At 50.6% G+C, this 15,327-nt stretch overlaps 1 protein-coding gene across 2 annotated transcripts in view; it reads right to left on the bottom strand.

Moving 5' to 3' along the window:
• LOC130489521 (myosin-7) overlaps positions 1 to 1,895 on the bottom strand; it is an 85,677-nt gene extending 83,782 nt beyond the window's left edge. Inside the window, exons 1-2 of one of the 2 annotated variants that reach the window (XM_056863270.1) lie at positions 1,686 to 1,895; positions 209 to 352 (exon numbers count right to left, since the gene is read on the bottom strand). In XM_056863270.1, coding sequence (XP_056719248.1) covers positions 209 to 352; positions 1,686 to 1,886 — 345 coding nt within the window. In that variant the 5' untranslated portion in view covers positions 1,887 to 1,895. The remainder of the gene's footprint in view (positions 1 to 208; positions 353 to 1,685) is intronic. The other variant, XM_056863268.1, reaches the window with a different exon arrangement.
• Between the last annotated feature and the right edge of the window lie 13,432 nt (positions 1,896 to 15,327).

Here is a 15,327-nt window from a genome sequence, read left to right as displayed (position 1 = left end):
CCCTGGCATCCCCAGTTAAAAGGATGAAGTTGTAGGTGACGTGAAAGGCCTCTACCTGAGACCCTGGAGAGCAGCTGCCAGTCAGAGCAGACAAGACTGACCTTTACAGACCAAAGGACTGGCTCAGGATAAGGCAGATTCAGATATGAAGTTGTGGCTCTTGGAGAAGTAACCCCAGCAAGTACTCATAAAGAGCTTCAAGACTTACGTAGATCATCCAGGCCGCGTAACGTTCCTTGAGGTTGTAGAGGACAGCCGGTTCATGCAAGAAGGTGAGCATTGCCATGTCCTCGATCTTGTCGAACTTGGGCGGGTTCTGCTGCATTATCTGGTCTTCCTTGACCGTCGCCGTCTGCCAAGAGCCGAGAAATTCACATCTACAGTGGGACAGCCCTTGCCCCAAGGAAGGGGCTCCTCTATCTCCCCCAAACCATTTCCACTTGCTCCTCAAACTTAATCGCTGAAGGGCATTTGGTGGGATGGGAATCTATGGGTGTGGGGGAAGCTGATGGAGAAATTCCCCTGTTGGAAGATATTTGAACTAGGCAACCCTGCTGGGACTTAGCCATATGGTGTAGAGGGTAAAAAAAAGTTTAGAAGAATCTATGGGAAACCTCAAGGGCATGATCTAGGGCAGATGGGAGAGTGGGTTTGAGAGACCTGGAAAAAAATTGATGTATAAATAAGGAGTCCCTGACCTGGGTGGCCCAGGCCATCCCGATCTCATTAGATCTTGGAAGCTAAGCAGGGTCGTCCCTGGTTAGTATTTGGATGGGAGACCACCGAGGAAGTCCAGGGTTTGCTATGCATGGGCAGGGGATGGTAAACCACCTCTGTTTGTCTCTTGCCTTGAAAACCCTACAGGGTCGCCATAAGTTAGCTGTGACTTGGCTTTTTCCATCACCACCAGAGATCACTGTGCTGGATGTCCCAGGCTGACCCGATCTCCTTAGCTCTTGGAAGCTATGCAGGGTCGGCCCTGGTTAGTACTGGGACGGGAGACCACCGAGGAAGTCCAGGGTTTGCTACGCGGAGGCAGGCAATGGCAAACCACCTCTGTTTGTCTCCTGCCTTGAAAACCCTACAGGGTTGCCATAAGTCGGCTGGAAATTGACATCACTTTCCATCAGAGGTTACAGTGGAAAGGAAGAATCGAATGGTTTGGGAGCGACTCCATTTTATCCTCACAACAACCTTGTGAGGTGGGTTAAGGTTGAAAAAAAATGGCTAGCACAAGGGCACCCAGTAAGCTTCATGGCACTTAGAGATTTGAACCCTAGTTCGAATCCCGGGTTCGAATCCAACACTCTAACCATTACACCATTTTGGTAGGGTTCCTGAGACAAGTGCTTTTTCAGATGACTTCAAGAACACTGGAACATCCTAAGATGCAGTGATCGGGGGGGGGGTGTTTCTCTAGGATGCCTCAAGTGTAGGGTTGCCAGGTCCTTCTTCGCCACCAGCGGGAGGTTTTTGGGGTAGAGCCTGAGGAGGGTGGAGTTTAGGGAGGGACTTCAATGCCATGGAGTCCAATTGTCAAAGTGGCCATTTTCTCCAGGGGAACTGATCTCTATCGGCTGGAGATCAGTTGTAACAGCAGGAGATCTCCAGCTAGTACCTGGAGGCTGGCAACCCTAGTCAAGTAGGTCATGTTGGTAAGTGGCGCAGGGTGGGAGGAGGCGTACCTTGCCATTCTCCGTCTCCACGGTGACATTGCCACCTTCCCTGGAAACGACCTTGGCCTTGACAAACTCCACTTTGTCATCCAGAACAAACACGTCCTTCTTCATGTCGAAAGGCCGGTTCTGGGCTTCGATCCTCTGCTTTTCCGACTGCCGCAGGTAGGGCGCAGCGGCACCAAAGTCTGACATTTCGGTGTGTGACATGGCTGCAGCAGAAACCTGGGAGTGGGGGGTGGGGTGGGGGTAAAACAGACACCCATGTGCTTTAATTTGATTTATTACGGTCCTTAAACCAAACATAAAATTTCTGCAGTTACATTGCCTTACCCATCCGGCAGTATATAAAAAAATACATTTTGAAGAAGAAGAGTTGGTTTTTATATGCTGACTTTCTCTACCACTTAAGGGAAACTCAAACCGGCTTCCAATCACATTCCCCTCCCCACAACAGACACCCTGTGAGGATGGTGGGGCTGAGAGAGTGTAACTTGCCCAAGGTCACCCAGCTGGCTTCGTGTGTAGGAGCAGGGAAACAAATCCTGTTCACCAGATAAGCCTCCGCCGCTCATGTGGAGGAGTGGGGAATCAAACCCGGTTCTCCAGATCAGAGACCACCGCTCTTAACCACTACACCACGCTGGCTGACACCATATGAAAATATTGCTCTCTTTAAAATGGTTAAAAACTGGTCAACAGTATACATTTAAACAATCAATCCCCTCCGAAAATGTCCGAAAATTAAATACTATTCTACAAAATTTGGCCACCAACTTTGTTACCCGAGAAAATTCATCATTAAGAAGGATGTTAACTCTAACATATTCAGGATAACCTGTACTCTTTATCAAAAGAGGGCCAAAAAACTTGTCCCTATCCTCCTTATGAGACACGCATGTGAACATGAGCCCCGTGTGAAAACCGAACCTATGCCTCTCTGAGGTTCAGAAAGGTGTCATTCACCAACTGGCCACAAGGAGGCAGCATCAGCTATGAGAAGCGACGACGCTCTGTGTAGTTTGCGAGGGCAGCTCCACGCAGTCCAAACGCAACAAAATAATGCCAGGGGGACCAGCTACGCATCAAAAATAAACTGGAAGAGGCTTTTGAAAGGCTGACAAGTTTTTATTGCAGCATAAGTATTCCACAAAAGCTGATGCAGGAATAAAATTGCGAAAATCTTTAAATTGCAATTACTTTGTTTTTCTCAGCCACAGCCTTCAGTTTGCAAGATCTGAGCAAGGCTGTCAAAGAAAGGACATTTTGGAGGACTTCCATTCATAGGGTCGCCATGAGTCGGAAGCGACTTGACGGCACTTAACACACAACACACAAAAACGACTGGCAAAAAAAAGGAAGAAAGGGGAATGCTAACTGCTGCCCCGAAGTGGAGAGTGGAAGGACTGCCTGCATAAACTTGTCTTTGTACCTTTGGGAAATTGGACCTCTCTTAAAGGTTTTCTGTTCCCCACCCTAGAAGAGGAGGCATCTGGATGCCAGGTAAAGGTACACTGTGTAAACAGCTATTTCCACTCCAGAGATATGCGATTCTAAGACAAAATCCACCCAGACCTTGGTGGCCCAGGCTAGCCTGATTTCGTCAGATCTCCAGTCTGTCCTGGTCAGTATTTGAATAGGAGACCACCGAGGAAGTTCAATGGCAAACCACCTCTGAACTTCTCTTGCCTTGAAAACCCTACGGGGTCGCTGTAAGTTGGCTACAACTTGTCGGCAACAAAAGAAAACAAAAAAAGAAAATCTAGAGTTACCTTTTCCTCAAAGGACCTTCCTAGAGATGTGTAATTGGGTGACTCGTTCAGGCCGGACTCCTATCCAGAAAAGATGCAAAATTAGTGTCAGCTACACAGGCACACGTATGCCGTATTTCTCATTAGGAACCTAGGTTTTGATACACACTATGGAGCAGAGAGATATGGTGGGACCCAGACACACCCACCCACAAACCAGGCCTGTTTCTGCAGTCCACACTGAAAATAGTCCCAAGCAGGTATAGGAAGCCAGATCCTTGATTCGTCTAGCACTGTTTGCTCTGACTGGCAGCATTTGTAAAATGCAAAGAGCAATGCTTAACATTTATATAGGGTGTTTTTATCCCTGTACGGTAGAGCAGTATTGTCCCTGTATTGTGTGTGTGTGTGTGTGAGAGAGAGAGAGGGAGAGAGAGGGAGCGCCTTTCTGACCATTAGAATCATACTCATGGAAGGGACCACCAAGGTCATCTAGTCCAACCCCCAGCACAATGCAGAAAATGCCATTACTTGGGGAGTTTGTGGCAAAGGGGAGACTTGAACCAGGAGCTTCTTGGATCTTGGCCATTATGCTATTCCGGTGCAAAATGATAGCTTTGCTCATTTGAACACTTGACTATTCCAAGGCAATATGTGAATAATTTTTTAGTCCTTTCTGATAAGAAAGGGAGATGTGTCAGTGGTTTGAGTTGGGCTGGCTACTTTATTTGAATATTCATAGCATCCAAATTAGTTTTGGAAGGGAAATTCTGAGGCCTCAGATTTGCAAAAAGACCCATCGAATGAACTGAAAGCATACCTATGTACAGTCATACGCATGCTACAAACACAGCCCTCATGTTCTAGGATTGCCAACGCTGGCATGAGAAATTCCTGGAGATTTGGGGGTGGAGCCTAGAGAGGGCAGGGTTTGGAGAAGGGGGGCACAGCAGGGCATATTGCAATAGAGGCCACCTTGCAAAGCAGCCATTTCCTCCAGAGGAACTGATCTCTGCAGTTTGTGGTGCCGGGAGATCCCCAGGCCCGTCGGGAGGTTGGCATCACTATTCCGTACTCAGACATAGGATGACAGGCACAGCCTTATCTGCGGTCCACTACACACTCGATGCGTGAAAACCTCACCAACCCTAGCACGCAATATGGACCTATCTTTGCGTATGCAAAGCTCTTCCCCAACAGCAGGTTCAGCGGGCACCCGTGGACCCATGTCCAATCCTGCTGTTGTGTGAAGATGCCAAGACAAATACACACACAGTTTGCACTTTATTTATTTATTTAGAAAACGTTGATGCCGCCTCTCCAGGAACCTATCCAAGGTGGCTTACAAATTTTAAAAACAAAACATTAGAAGATGTTAATTAAAATCCAGCATTAAAAATCTACCCCAGCATTTAAAAAATTGACCATAAAAACAGACAGTGGAGTACATTCTAAAATACCATGAAGCTGCTTTATACTGAATTGGACCTTTGGTCCATCAAAGTCAGTATTGTCTACTCAGACCAGCAGCGGCTCTCCAGGGTCTCAGGCAGAGGTCTTTTGCATCACCTACTTGCCTAGTCCCTTTAACTGGAAATGCCAGGGAATGAACCTGGGACCTTCTGCATGCCAAGCAGAGGCTCTGCCACTGACCCACAGCCCCTCGCCATCACCTATACTGTGTAATTTCTCCCCCCAACTTCATACCACTAATTTTTTAGGGTCAAAATCTCATGTACATGCAGCTGCTTCACCACATGCACCCAGGTTCACTCGCACGAATTCATGTATGCAATTCGATGCGCACAATGCTGTCCATTAACACCCCCTGCGTTAATATACGTGGAGTAACGTACATGTAAGGATGTGTCACTGGCAACCAAGATCAAGTTAATTCATTCCATCATGTTCCCTATTACTATGTATGGGTGTGAAAGCTGGACAATGCTAGGAAGAAAGTAGATTCCTTCGAAATGTGGTGTTGGAGGAGAGTGTTATGGATACTGTGGACTGCCAAAAAAACAAATCAGTGGGTTCTAGATCAAATCAAGCCTGAACTGATCCTAGAAACTAAAATGATTAAACTGAGGCTATCGTACTTTGGTCACATTATGAGAAGACAAGAGTCACTGGAAAAGACAGTCATGCTAGGAAAAGTTGAGGGCAGCAGGAAAAGAGGAAGACCCAACAAGAGATGGATTGACTCTAGAAAGGAAGCTACAACCCTGAATTTGCAAGAGTTTCTGTCTAGGAAGAGCACTAGGAAGAACTTTCTAACAGTTAGAGCGGTTCCTCAGTGGAACGAGGCTTTCTCGGGAGGTGGTGAGCTCTCCTTCCCTGGAGGTTTTTAAGAAGAGGCTAGATGGCCATCTCTCAGCAATGCTGATTCTGTGACCTTAAGCAGATGATGAGAAGGAGGGCAACTTGGCCATCTTCTGGGCATGGAATAGGGGTCACTGGGGGTGTGGGTGGGAGGTGTGAATTTCCTGCATTGTGCAGGGGGTTGGACTAGATGACCCTGGTAGTCCCTTCCAACTCTATGATTCTACCTGAGCAAGGCTGTTAAAGACAGGACGTTTTCAAGGATGTTGATTTATAGGGTCGCCATGAGTCGGAAGCGACTTGACGGCGCTTAACACACACACACACACACACACACACACACACACACAAGTACATGGATACAGAACCCTGATTTTCAAACGCACAGTATTTCAAATCTTACTGCCCAGCAACTAGGAGACACACATGTATATCTCCACCCCACCCCAATCACCCACACTTATGGCTCCTTGCATGATGCATCCCTATCCCAAGCATTGGCAGGGCTGGAGGGGGGAGAGGAGAGCTGCAAACTTGGCCTTACCTGACGCCAGCACAGATGGGGGGTTCTAAGCAGGGAGCTTAGCCAGAATCTCTTGTTATAAACCCCCAGTCCCCCCGCCCCCTCCCACTGGCTGGCCTCATATGGACACACATACCCATTCCCCCCCCCCCGCTCGGCCCAGGAACAATTGGGATCACTCGTCATTGTTGTGGCATGAAGAAATAAGAACAGGTTCGGGGGGGGGGGGGGGGACGGGAGACATCAAAATATCTTGGAACAACAGGGCTGAGATTCCAGTGGGAGGAGGAAGAGGGGTGGAGGGGGGAGAAAGAGGGGCACGGGACACATTTTGTGCAAGCCAGGAATGTCTCCCAGCTCCCCCTTACACATCCCCAATGCTTGCTCTTGCAATCGTCTACCTCCCTCTCATAGCACCCCCAAGGGCACAGTGGGAACAGTTCAAAGCAAATTAGTTGTTAACAGCTGCTTCGGTTCTGTCCGCCATGATGACCCATGGATTTCAGTTGTGCTTTGATTCTGCACATCTAACTAACTAACCCCCATGTATTTTTGTTTGGCAGATTATTTTTTTATTCTAGAGGTGGATTTTACCACCACCCCACATACAAGGGACTTACAAAATTAAACTTACTATACACGAAGATTAAAAAATAAAAGCAGGCATAGGATCAAAACTACATGTGATACTGGGGACTAGGTGTTGTCTCCCCCTTCCCACACACACACAACATGTATAATTTAGCTGCAGAAGGCAGCCAGGTAGGGTTGCCAGGTCCCTCGTCACCACTGGCGGGAGGTTTTGGGGGCAGAGCCTGAGGAGGGCATGGTTTGGGGAGGGACTTCAGTGCCATAGAGTCCAATTGCCAAAGCAGCCATTTTCTCCAGGTGAACTGATCTCTATCGGCTGGAGATCAGTTTTAATAGCAGGAGATCTCCAGCCACCACCAGGAGGTTGGAGCAACCCAAAACAGCACTATAACACTATAAAGCAAATAAGTGAATTTTATAAAGTGCAAAGTGAATAAATATATACAGCATATACAAAGGGAGTACAAACAGATACAAAATTTACAATAACAATCCAATAAGTATGACTTATCAAGAGGATGCCAAGGATCCTGATTCAACAGGTAAGTTCAAGTAATCAACCAATTAAGGTATCAACCTGGAGGTTGGCAACCCTATCAATCTCATCAAATATTGGAAGCTAATCAGGGTCGGCCCTGGATAGTACTTGGATGGGAGACCACCAATTAAGACCAGGCTTGCTACACAGAAACAGGCAATGGCAAACCACCTCTGAGCATCTCTTGCCTTGAAACCCTTATGGGGTCGCCATAAGTCGACCACGACTTGAGGGCACTTTCCACCACAATGTCGAGGGGATTAAAGGTGGTTCAGGTGGGGTACCCAAAGCAGGGTCTCTCTGTGGGCTTTCCGAGAGCCTAAGAGACCGAAGGATGCCGGCTCTCCCTGGTCCCGGGTCATTCTGGGCTTTGCAGGCCAAGACCTGCGCTGTGAATCGAGCCAGAAATAAACTGGAAGTCAGCGGGGGGATCTTTCAACACCCGTGAAGTATGATTGACGTGGCAGATCGCCGTTACTAATGTGGCTGTCAGGGCCTGAACCAGATGAAGATCCTGAATACTTCTCACAGGCAACCCTCTCTATGCCCAGTAGATAGAGTTGCCAGCCTCCATCTGATCTCCAGACAACAGAGATCGGTTCCTCTGGAGAAAACGGCTGCTTTGGAGGGCAGATTGTATGGCATTATACCCTGCTGAGGTCCCTCCCTTCCCAAACCCTAAACCTCCCCAGGCTCCACCCCTAAAATCTCCAGGAATTTCCCAACCCAGAGTTTGCAATCATACCGGTTGCTGCAATTTAACCTTGGAGGCTGTATCTGTGCTATGTGTAGACCATCTAAGTAGGGCTGCCAGGTCTCTCTTCGCCACCGGCAGGAGGTTTTTGGGGCAGAGCCTGAGGAGGGTTTGGGGAGGGGAGGGACTTCAATGCCATAGAGTCCAATTGCCAATGCATCCATTTTCTCCAGGGGAACTGATCTCTATCAGCTGGAGATCAGTTGTAATAGCGGGAGATCTCCAACTAGTACCTGGAGGTTGGCAACCCTACATCTATGTCTCCAGGGGCTCTTCTGATTCATCCCTTGATCCAGTAAACCCATCGGGAAATGGAGGCATGTTAGAAAGGGGGCCGGGGTCTTCTGAGGATAACTCCCTTAATTGCTGTCTCTCCTCTGCCGGTTAATTAAGACTCACGCAATTCTCCGCCTGTTTAAACAAGGTGAGTTTGTCAATACAGATTAACCACTGCAGAAGCAACCTTGGCTAATCGGGGACAGGCGGATGGACCGTCCCCGTTCCTTTTGGGAATGTGTTAATTGCAACGAGAAGGACGGAGCTCAGGGTGTTAGCCTGTTCAAGAAAATATTAATTTTGCAGGGGGGCAGGGGGGAGTTGGTTTGTTCCTTTCCCCCTGTAGCTGCTTCCCTTGAAAAGCTGTCCGCTGGACATTTGTTTAAAGAGAGCATGCAAACTAAAACACTTTTTTTCAATCTTGGGGCTGGGGTATGCTCCAGGGTGGCCATTCTCCAGGTGGGGCCAGGAGTCTGTCCTTCAAATGAGCCATTTTCTCCAGGAGAACTGATCTCTATAGCCTGAAAATCAGTTGTAATTCTGGGAAGAAGAAGAGGAAGAGTTAATTTTTATATGCCACTTGAGGAAGAATTAAACCGGCTTACAATCACCTTCCCTTCTCCACAACAGACACCCTGTGAGGTAGGTGGGGCTGAGAGAGTGTGACTAGCCCAAGGTCACTCAACTGGCTTCATGCATAGGAGTGATGAAACCAACCTGGTTCATCAGATTAGCCTCCGCTGCTCAGGTGGAGGAGTGGGGAATCAAACCCGGTTCTCCAGATCAGAGTCCACTGCCCCAAACCACCACTCTTAACCACCACACCATGCTGGCTCTCTTAACCACTTCACCACGCTGGGAGATCTTCCAGGCCACACCTGAAGGTTGGCAACCCTACTTTCTCCAATGAGGCCTACTGGCATCTTGTTGAAAGTCGCTAGAATGGACCTGCATGAATTTCCCAAGCTGGAGTTGACAACCCTAGTTCTTTCTCTCCCCAACAAGGAGACAGGGGGGTCCCCCAGAGATGAGTCTAAGGAACGGGGTCATGTTGGGTCCGCTTTGAGAAGGGCATACTGGGTAAGGTTGCCAGGTCCCCCCCTGGCCACTAGCAGGGGGGTGGGAAGGTAGGGTTGCCTGATCCAGGTAAGGAAAGCCCTGGAGATCTGGAGATGGAGCCTGGGGAGGGCAGGGACCTCAGTGGGATACAAGGCCATAGAGTCCACCCTCCAAAGCAGCCATTTTCTCCAGGCAAACTCATCTCTGTAGTCTGGAGATGAATGGTAATTCCAGGGGATGTCCAGATAGGGTTGCCAGGTCCCTCTTTACTGGCGGGAGGTTTTTGGAGTGGAGCCTGAGGAGGGTGGGGTTTGGGGAGGGGAGGGACTTCGATGCCATAGAGTCCAATTGCCAAAGCGGCCATTCTCTCCAGGTGGACTGATCTCTATCGGCTGGAGATCAGTTGTAATAGCGGGAGATCTCCAGCTTGTACCTGGAGGTTGGCAACCTGGTCTCCAGGTCCCACCTGGAGGTTGGCATCCCTAGTCCAAGGCCTGCTGGGAGGCAGGGCTCCTGGGTTCTATTCCAGTCCCCGGAGGGCTCGGCGGCCCGTGGCTATAATAAGGAGTCTTTGCGGAGCGTGGCCCTTGCTATATAAGGCCTGGAGTCGCTTGTGAAGGTCACGGCGCTCCAGCGCCGTCCTTGCCTTTGTTCTGGGCCAGGGGCTATTGTTCGCGTCACAGCCAGATCGAGTGACACACACCCCCAGCCTGGTGTGGACGGGGGAAGGCGAGGACTTGACATTTGGGGGTGGGAATGCTGGTGGGGGAGCAGGCAGTGTCATGGAAGAGGAGAAAGGAAGAGGAGGCGGGGGCGCAGGGAGGCCAGGGAGAGTGTGGCCTATGTCACAAGCAGGGCAGAGAGGGGTTAACGGCCCGGGAGGTGGCCGCCCCTGGCACCCTGCCCAGCGCTGGCGCTCTGCCCCGGCCCGGATTAGGGGCTGGGCTCCGGCCTCCTCTCCCACCTGCTCCTGGCCCCCTCTTTGTCTGGCGGCTGCTCCCACATGTCCATTGTCTGTCGAAAGGCAGGGAGCAAATATAGCCGTGTGGAAGAGAAGCCGCCCCCCTCCAGGCCCTTCCTCCCCCCCCCAAGTTTCTTTTCCAGAACTGATCCCTGCTTCCTGGCCCATTTATTTAAGTGTAAAAAAAGGGCTCGGAAAGGGGGTCCGGGGCAGGGATGGACAGTTGGGCTGGGAGAACGGAACGTGCAGCACGACGGAGCATCTTTTCTGAGGGAGGGGAGAATAACCCCTGCTTTAACCATTAGCACTGCTACTAGGGAGAGCCAGCCTTAAAAGCAGGGGTTTGGAGCGGTGGAGTCTGATCTGGAGAACCGGGTTCAAATCCGCACTCCTCCATGAGCGGCGGAGGCTAATCTGGTGAACTGGATTTGTTTTCCCACTCCTACACGTGAAGCCAGCTGGGGGACCTTGGAATAGTCACACTCTCTCAGCCCCACCTACCTCACAGGGTGTCTGTTGTGGGGAGGGGAAAGGAAGGTGATTGTAAGCCGGTTTGAGTCTCCCTTAAGTGGTAGAGAAAGTTGGCATATAAAAACCAACTCTTCTTCTTCTTCTTCTTCTTCTTCTTCTTCATCAGACCAGTTCCCCTGGAAAAAAATTGCCGCTTTGGAAGGTGGACTCTATGGCATTATACCCCACTGAAGTCTCTCCCCTCCCCAAACGCCACCCTCCTCAGGCTCCACCTTCCAAAATCTCCAGGTATTTTCCCCATCTACTGGCCAATTTTCTCCTCAAACGACTTTGTCTTTGCTGCCAGGAGGCCCCAGCGCCGTTCCCAAGCTGAGCTAGAATCAAGGAGTCACCTTGGGTTGCTGCCTCCAGGTATTAGCTGGAGATCTCCTGCTATTACGACTGATCTCCAGCCGATAGAGATCAGTTCCCCTGGAGAAAATGGCCGCTTTGTCAATTGGACTCTATGGCATTGAAGTCTCTCCCCTCCCCAAACCGCCTCAGGCTCCGCCACAAAAACCTCCCGCCAGTGGCAAAGAGGGACCTGGCAACCTTAGAGTCACCTCTTGCTCTAACCACTAGGTGTGCTGCCCATGCATCCCATCTCCCAAACACATCACTGTCCGGCTTTGCTGGCTTCATTCTGTTCATGGAGCCAGGGTTTGGTTTTTTTTACAAAATTCAGGGGACAAAATTTAGCCTGCCAGGCCCTCCTGCGTTCTTTCGAGCGGAAGGCAGGAATCTCGGCTTGCAGTATTTTGCCTCCGTGCCTGATCCACTAGGCATCACTGCCCCCTTCAACTGCAGCGTCAAACCCATCAGTCCATGACCGCTGTTCACGATGAGCCAATCCTCGCCCTCCCACCCCGGCCTGGTGAGCCACTGATGAGTTTTCTCTGCCAGAATTCCAGCTGGGAGAATAATGAGGAGGCAGTTTGGGAAGCCCAGCTGGGAATGTAATTGGCACAGAAGCCATTAAAAACAAGAAGACGAAGAAGAGCCAGCTTGGGGAGTCCCCAGCTTAGGGAGGGGGGGTGGGGGGGCCTGGCTCTGTGCCCCCGCTTCCAAACAATAGGCAGGTGCCACCAAGTCCCCAGAATGGAAACGGGAAGCTGGGCATTAGACAATGGGATGCCAGGCGCTCCCTGGCTCGCCCATCAGAATGCGCCTGGCTATTGTTCCGCAGTCAGGGCGGGTCGCTGGACGGAGCGAGAGGGGAAAGACCGGAGGATGCCCTACAGTTGCTCAGCCAGTTCACACATCCTATGGGGGATCTGCCTGGGATAATATACACAACTGGGAATCCCAGTCAGGCCTGGTTGTATACAAGTATACAAGGAGAGGGGCTGTGGCTCAGTGGTGGAGCATCTGCTTGGCAGAAGGTCCCAGGTTCAATCCCCGGCATCTCCAGTTGAAGGGACCAGGCGAGTAGGTGATATGAAAGACCCCTGCCTGAGACCCTGGAGAGCTGCCGCCAGTCTGAGTAGACCGTACTGACTTTGATGGACCCAGGGTCTGGTTCAGTAGAAGGCACTTTGTGTGTTCATGTGTACTGACCAGCACAGACTGGCCACATCTGGTTTGAGGTGTGTTCAATATTATTTGGGGAGGGGCTGTGGTTGAGCATCTGCTTGGCTTGCAGGAGGTCCCATGTTCAATCCCCGGCATCTCCAGTTAAAGGGACTAGTCAGGTAGGTGATGTGAAAGACCCTTGCCTGAGACCCTGGAGAGCCGCTGCCGGTCTGAGTAGACAATACTGACTTTGATGGACCAAGGGTCTGATTCAGTAGAAGGCAGCTTCATGTGTTCATGTCTACTGACCGGCACAGATTGTCCGCATCTGGTTCGAGGTCCCCTTTCCCAAACATCTTGAGGACCGTAGGGATGCCAGCCTCCAGGTGGGATGTGGGGATCCCCAGGAAATACAGCTCATCTCCAGAATACAGAGAGCAGCTCCTCTGGAGAAAATGAGTGCTTTGGAGGGTGGAATCTATGGCATTATACCCCACTGAGATTCCTGTCCTACCCAGGATTCCAGATTCCTGGGAGGAGGAGGAGGAGGGAAAAATGCGAAGCATCCCTCAGCCTTTCTTTACCCTCTTCCTAGTTTCCATTCTTGTGAGAGGTGACATCACTGGCCTGTTGTTCCAAATGAGATCTTGCCAGTGCTGTAGGAACTCCCTGCCAGGTTCATTCTCAGCTGGCCTTGCATTTTTACCTGCTCATTGTTTTTTCTGTTGGACAGCTGGCATTGAGACTGAGGGCGATGCCCTCCATGCCTGGATGAGCTTTCATGCCAAGGATGCCACAGATTAGGGCCTGCTATTCTGTAATCAATGTAACAAATGTGCCTAGTTTACTCCTAACAAAGACTTTTTTTCTGGAAAATCCCACATCAATGCCCTTTGCTTGCCAAAGAACAATGCGCTCTAGCTCAGAAGTTCCAGCATGGGGCCTGCCAACATCACAGGGTGTGTGTGGGGGAGGTAGTTGTGAGTTTCGTGCATTGTGCAGGGGGTTGGACTAGATGACCCTGGTGGTCCCTTCCAACTCTATGATTCTATGTTTCTGTTCTATGATTCTACAATGCCACGCAGTCCACCCTGCAAAGCAGCCATTTCCTCCAGAGGAACTTGATCTCTGCAGTCTGGCGCTCACATGAAATTCCAGGCTCTCTCCAGGTCCTACCTGGAGGTTGGCAACCCTAAGGCAGGTTCCTAGCCTGGGCCATCCAGGTCAGGGCATCGCTACTGAGGCCATTTTAACATCCCAGCCTGCCTGCCCCTGTCCATGGTGCTGAGCTTCACTTTGTTTATCTTTGTTGCCAAAGGGCATTTCCCAACCCAGAGGTGGCAACCCTAAGGTTTAGGCAGAGAGGGTGTGAGTGGCTCATGGTCATCCGGTAGGCTTCCGTGGCAGAGTGGGGATTCGAACCCGGGTCTCCCAGATCCTAGTCCAGCTCTCTAATCACCACACCACACTGGCTCTGAATAGGTGTCAAACACTACAGAAGACCGCTGGCGCCTTAAAGACTGACAGCTTTTATTCCAGTATGAAGAAGAAGAAGAGTTTGTTTTTATATGCCGACTTTCTCTACCACTTAAGGAAGAATCAAACTGGCTTACAATCACCTTCCCTCCCCCTCCCCACAAAAGACACCCTGTGAGGTAGGTTGGGCTGAGAGAGCTCTAAGAGAACTGTGACTAGCCGAAGGTCACCCAGCTGGCTTAACGTGGAGGAGTGGGGAAACCAACCCGGTTCACCAGATTAGCGTCCGTGACTCATGTGGAGTAGTGGGGACTCAAACCCCTTCTCCAGATTAGAGTCCACCACTCCAAACCACCGCTCTTAACCACTACACCACGCTGGCTCTCTGACTCAATGCCATAGAGTCCAATTGCCAAAGCGGCCATTTTCTCCAGGAGAACTGATCTCTGTTGCCTGGAGATCAGTTGTAATAGCGGGAGATCTCCAGCCACCACCTGGAGGTTGGCAACCCTAGAATAATGCCATAGAGTCCATCCTCCAACGCAGCTATTTTCTTCAGAAGAGCTGATCTCTCTTGCTTGGAGATAAATTGTTTTGTTCTGCTTCAACAGACCAGCATGGCTACTCCTCTGGAATTAGAAGACTGTATAGGGCTGCCAACTCTGGGTTGGGAAAATTACTGGCGATTTGGGGGTGGAGCCAGGAGAAGGGAATGGGAGGTGCCTCAGCAGGGTACGGTGCCATAGAAACCACCCTCCAAAGCAGCCATTTACTCCAGGGGAATGGATCTCTGTCGCCTGGAGATCTGCTGTAATTCCGGGAGGTCTCCAGGCCACACCTGGAGGTTGGCAACCGTAATAACTCTGTTTTTAAGCTTGCACTGTCAATCATCATCCAGACATCTGGACAAAAACTATGAATGGGAGCCCTCAGAATCTGGATGGAGGTGGCTAATGCTTGATTGGACCACATTTTTCCCGCGTGCCCAATTTCAAGCGCTGATTGGCCACCGAGCCTCGCAAATCACAAAGATGCCATCTCGGTCCTTTGATTAGGGAGGGTCTTGGGTTGCTGAGGTAACAAGCCCATCGCCAATAGAACCCCACCTCCTGCAGGGAACGGGCGGCCAATGAAGCAACGAGCGCTGGGCCGCTGTCTCTGAACCCTGGCCAATCAGACGCAGCGAAGAGCCTGAGGCGGAAGTCGACGAGGGTCCTCCCCTTTAAACGCCTAGGCCGGGAAGCGACGCGGAGGTGGGACAGGCATTGGTCAGGAGCTTCCGCTACCGAGGCGGAAGTGCGCTTTTGATTGGCTGTTCTGGGAGGCGGGTTTCCATCGAGTCGATTTTCTTTTCCACGTGGGATCGGCGGCGAAGACC

This window comes from Euleptes europaea, chromosome 18, assembly GCF_029931775.1.
Source record: "Euleptes europaea isolate rEulEur1 chromosome 18, rEulEur1.hap1, whole genome shotgun sequence".
NCBI lineage: Eukaryota > Metazoa > Chordata > Lepidosauria > Squamata > Sphaerodactylidae > Euleptes > Euleptes europaea.
The sequence above is the reverse complement of the archived record's forward strand: the minus strand, read 5'-3'. Positions and strand labels throughout refer to the sequence as shown.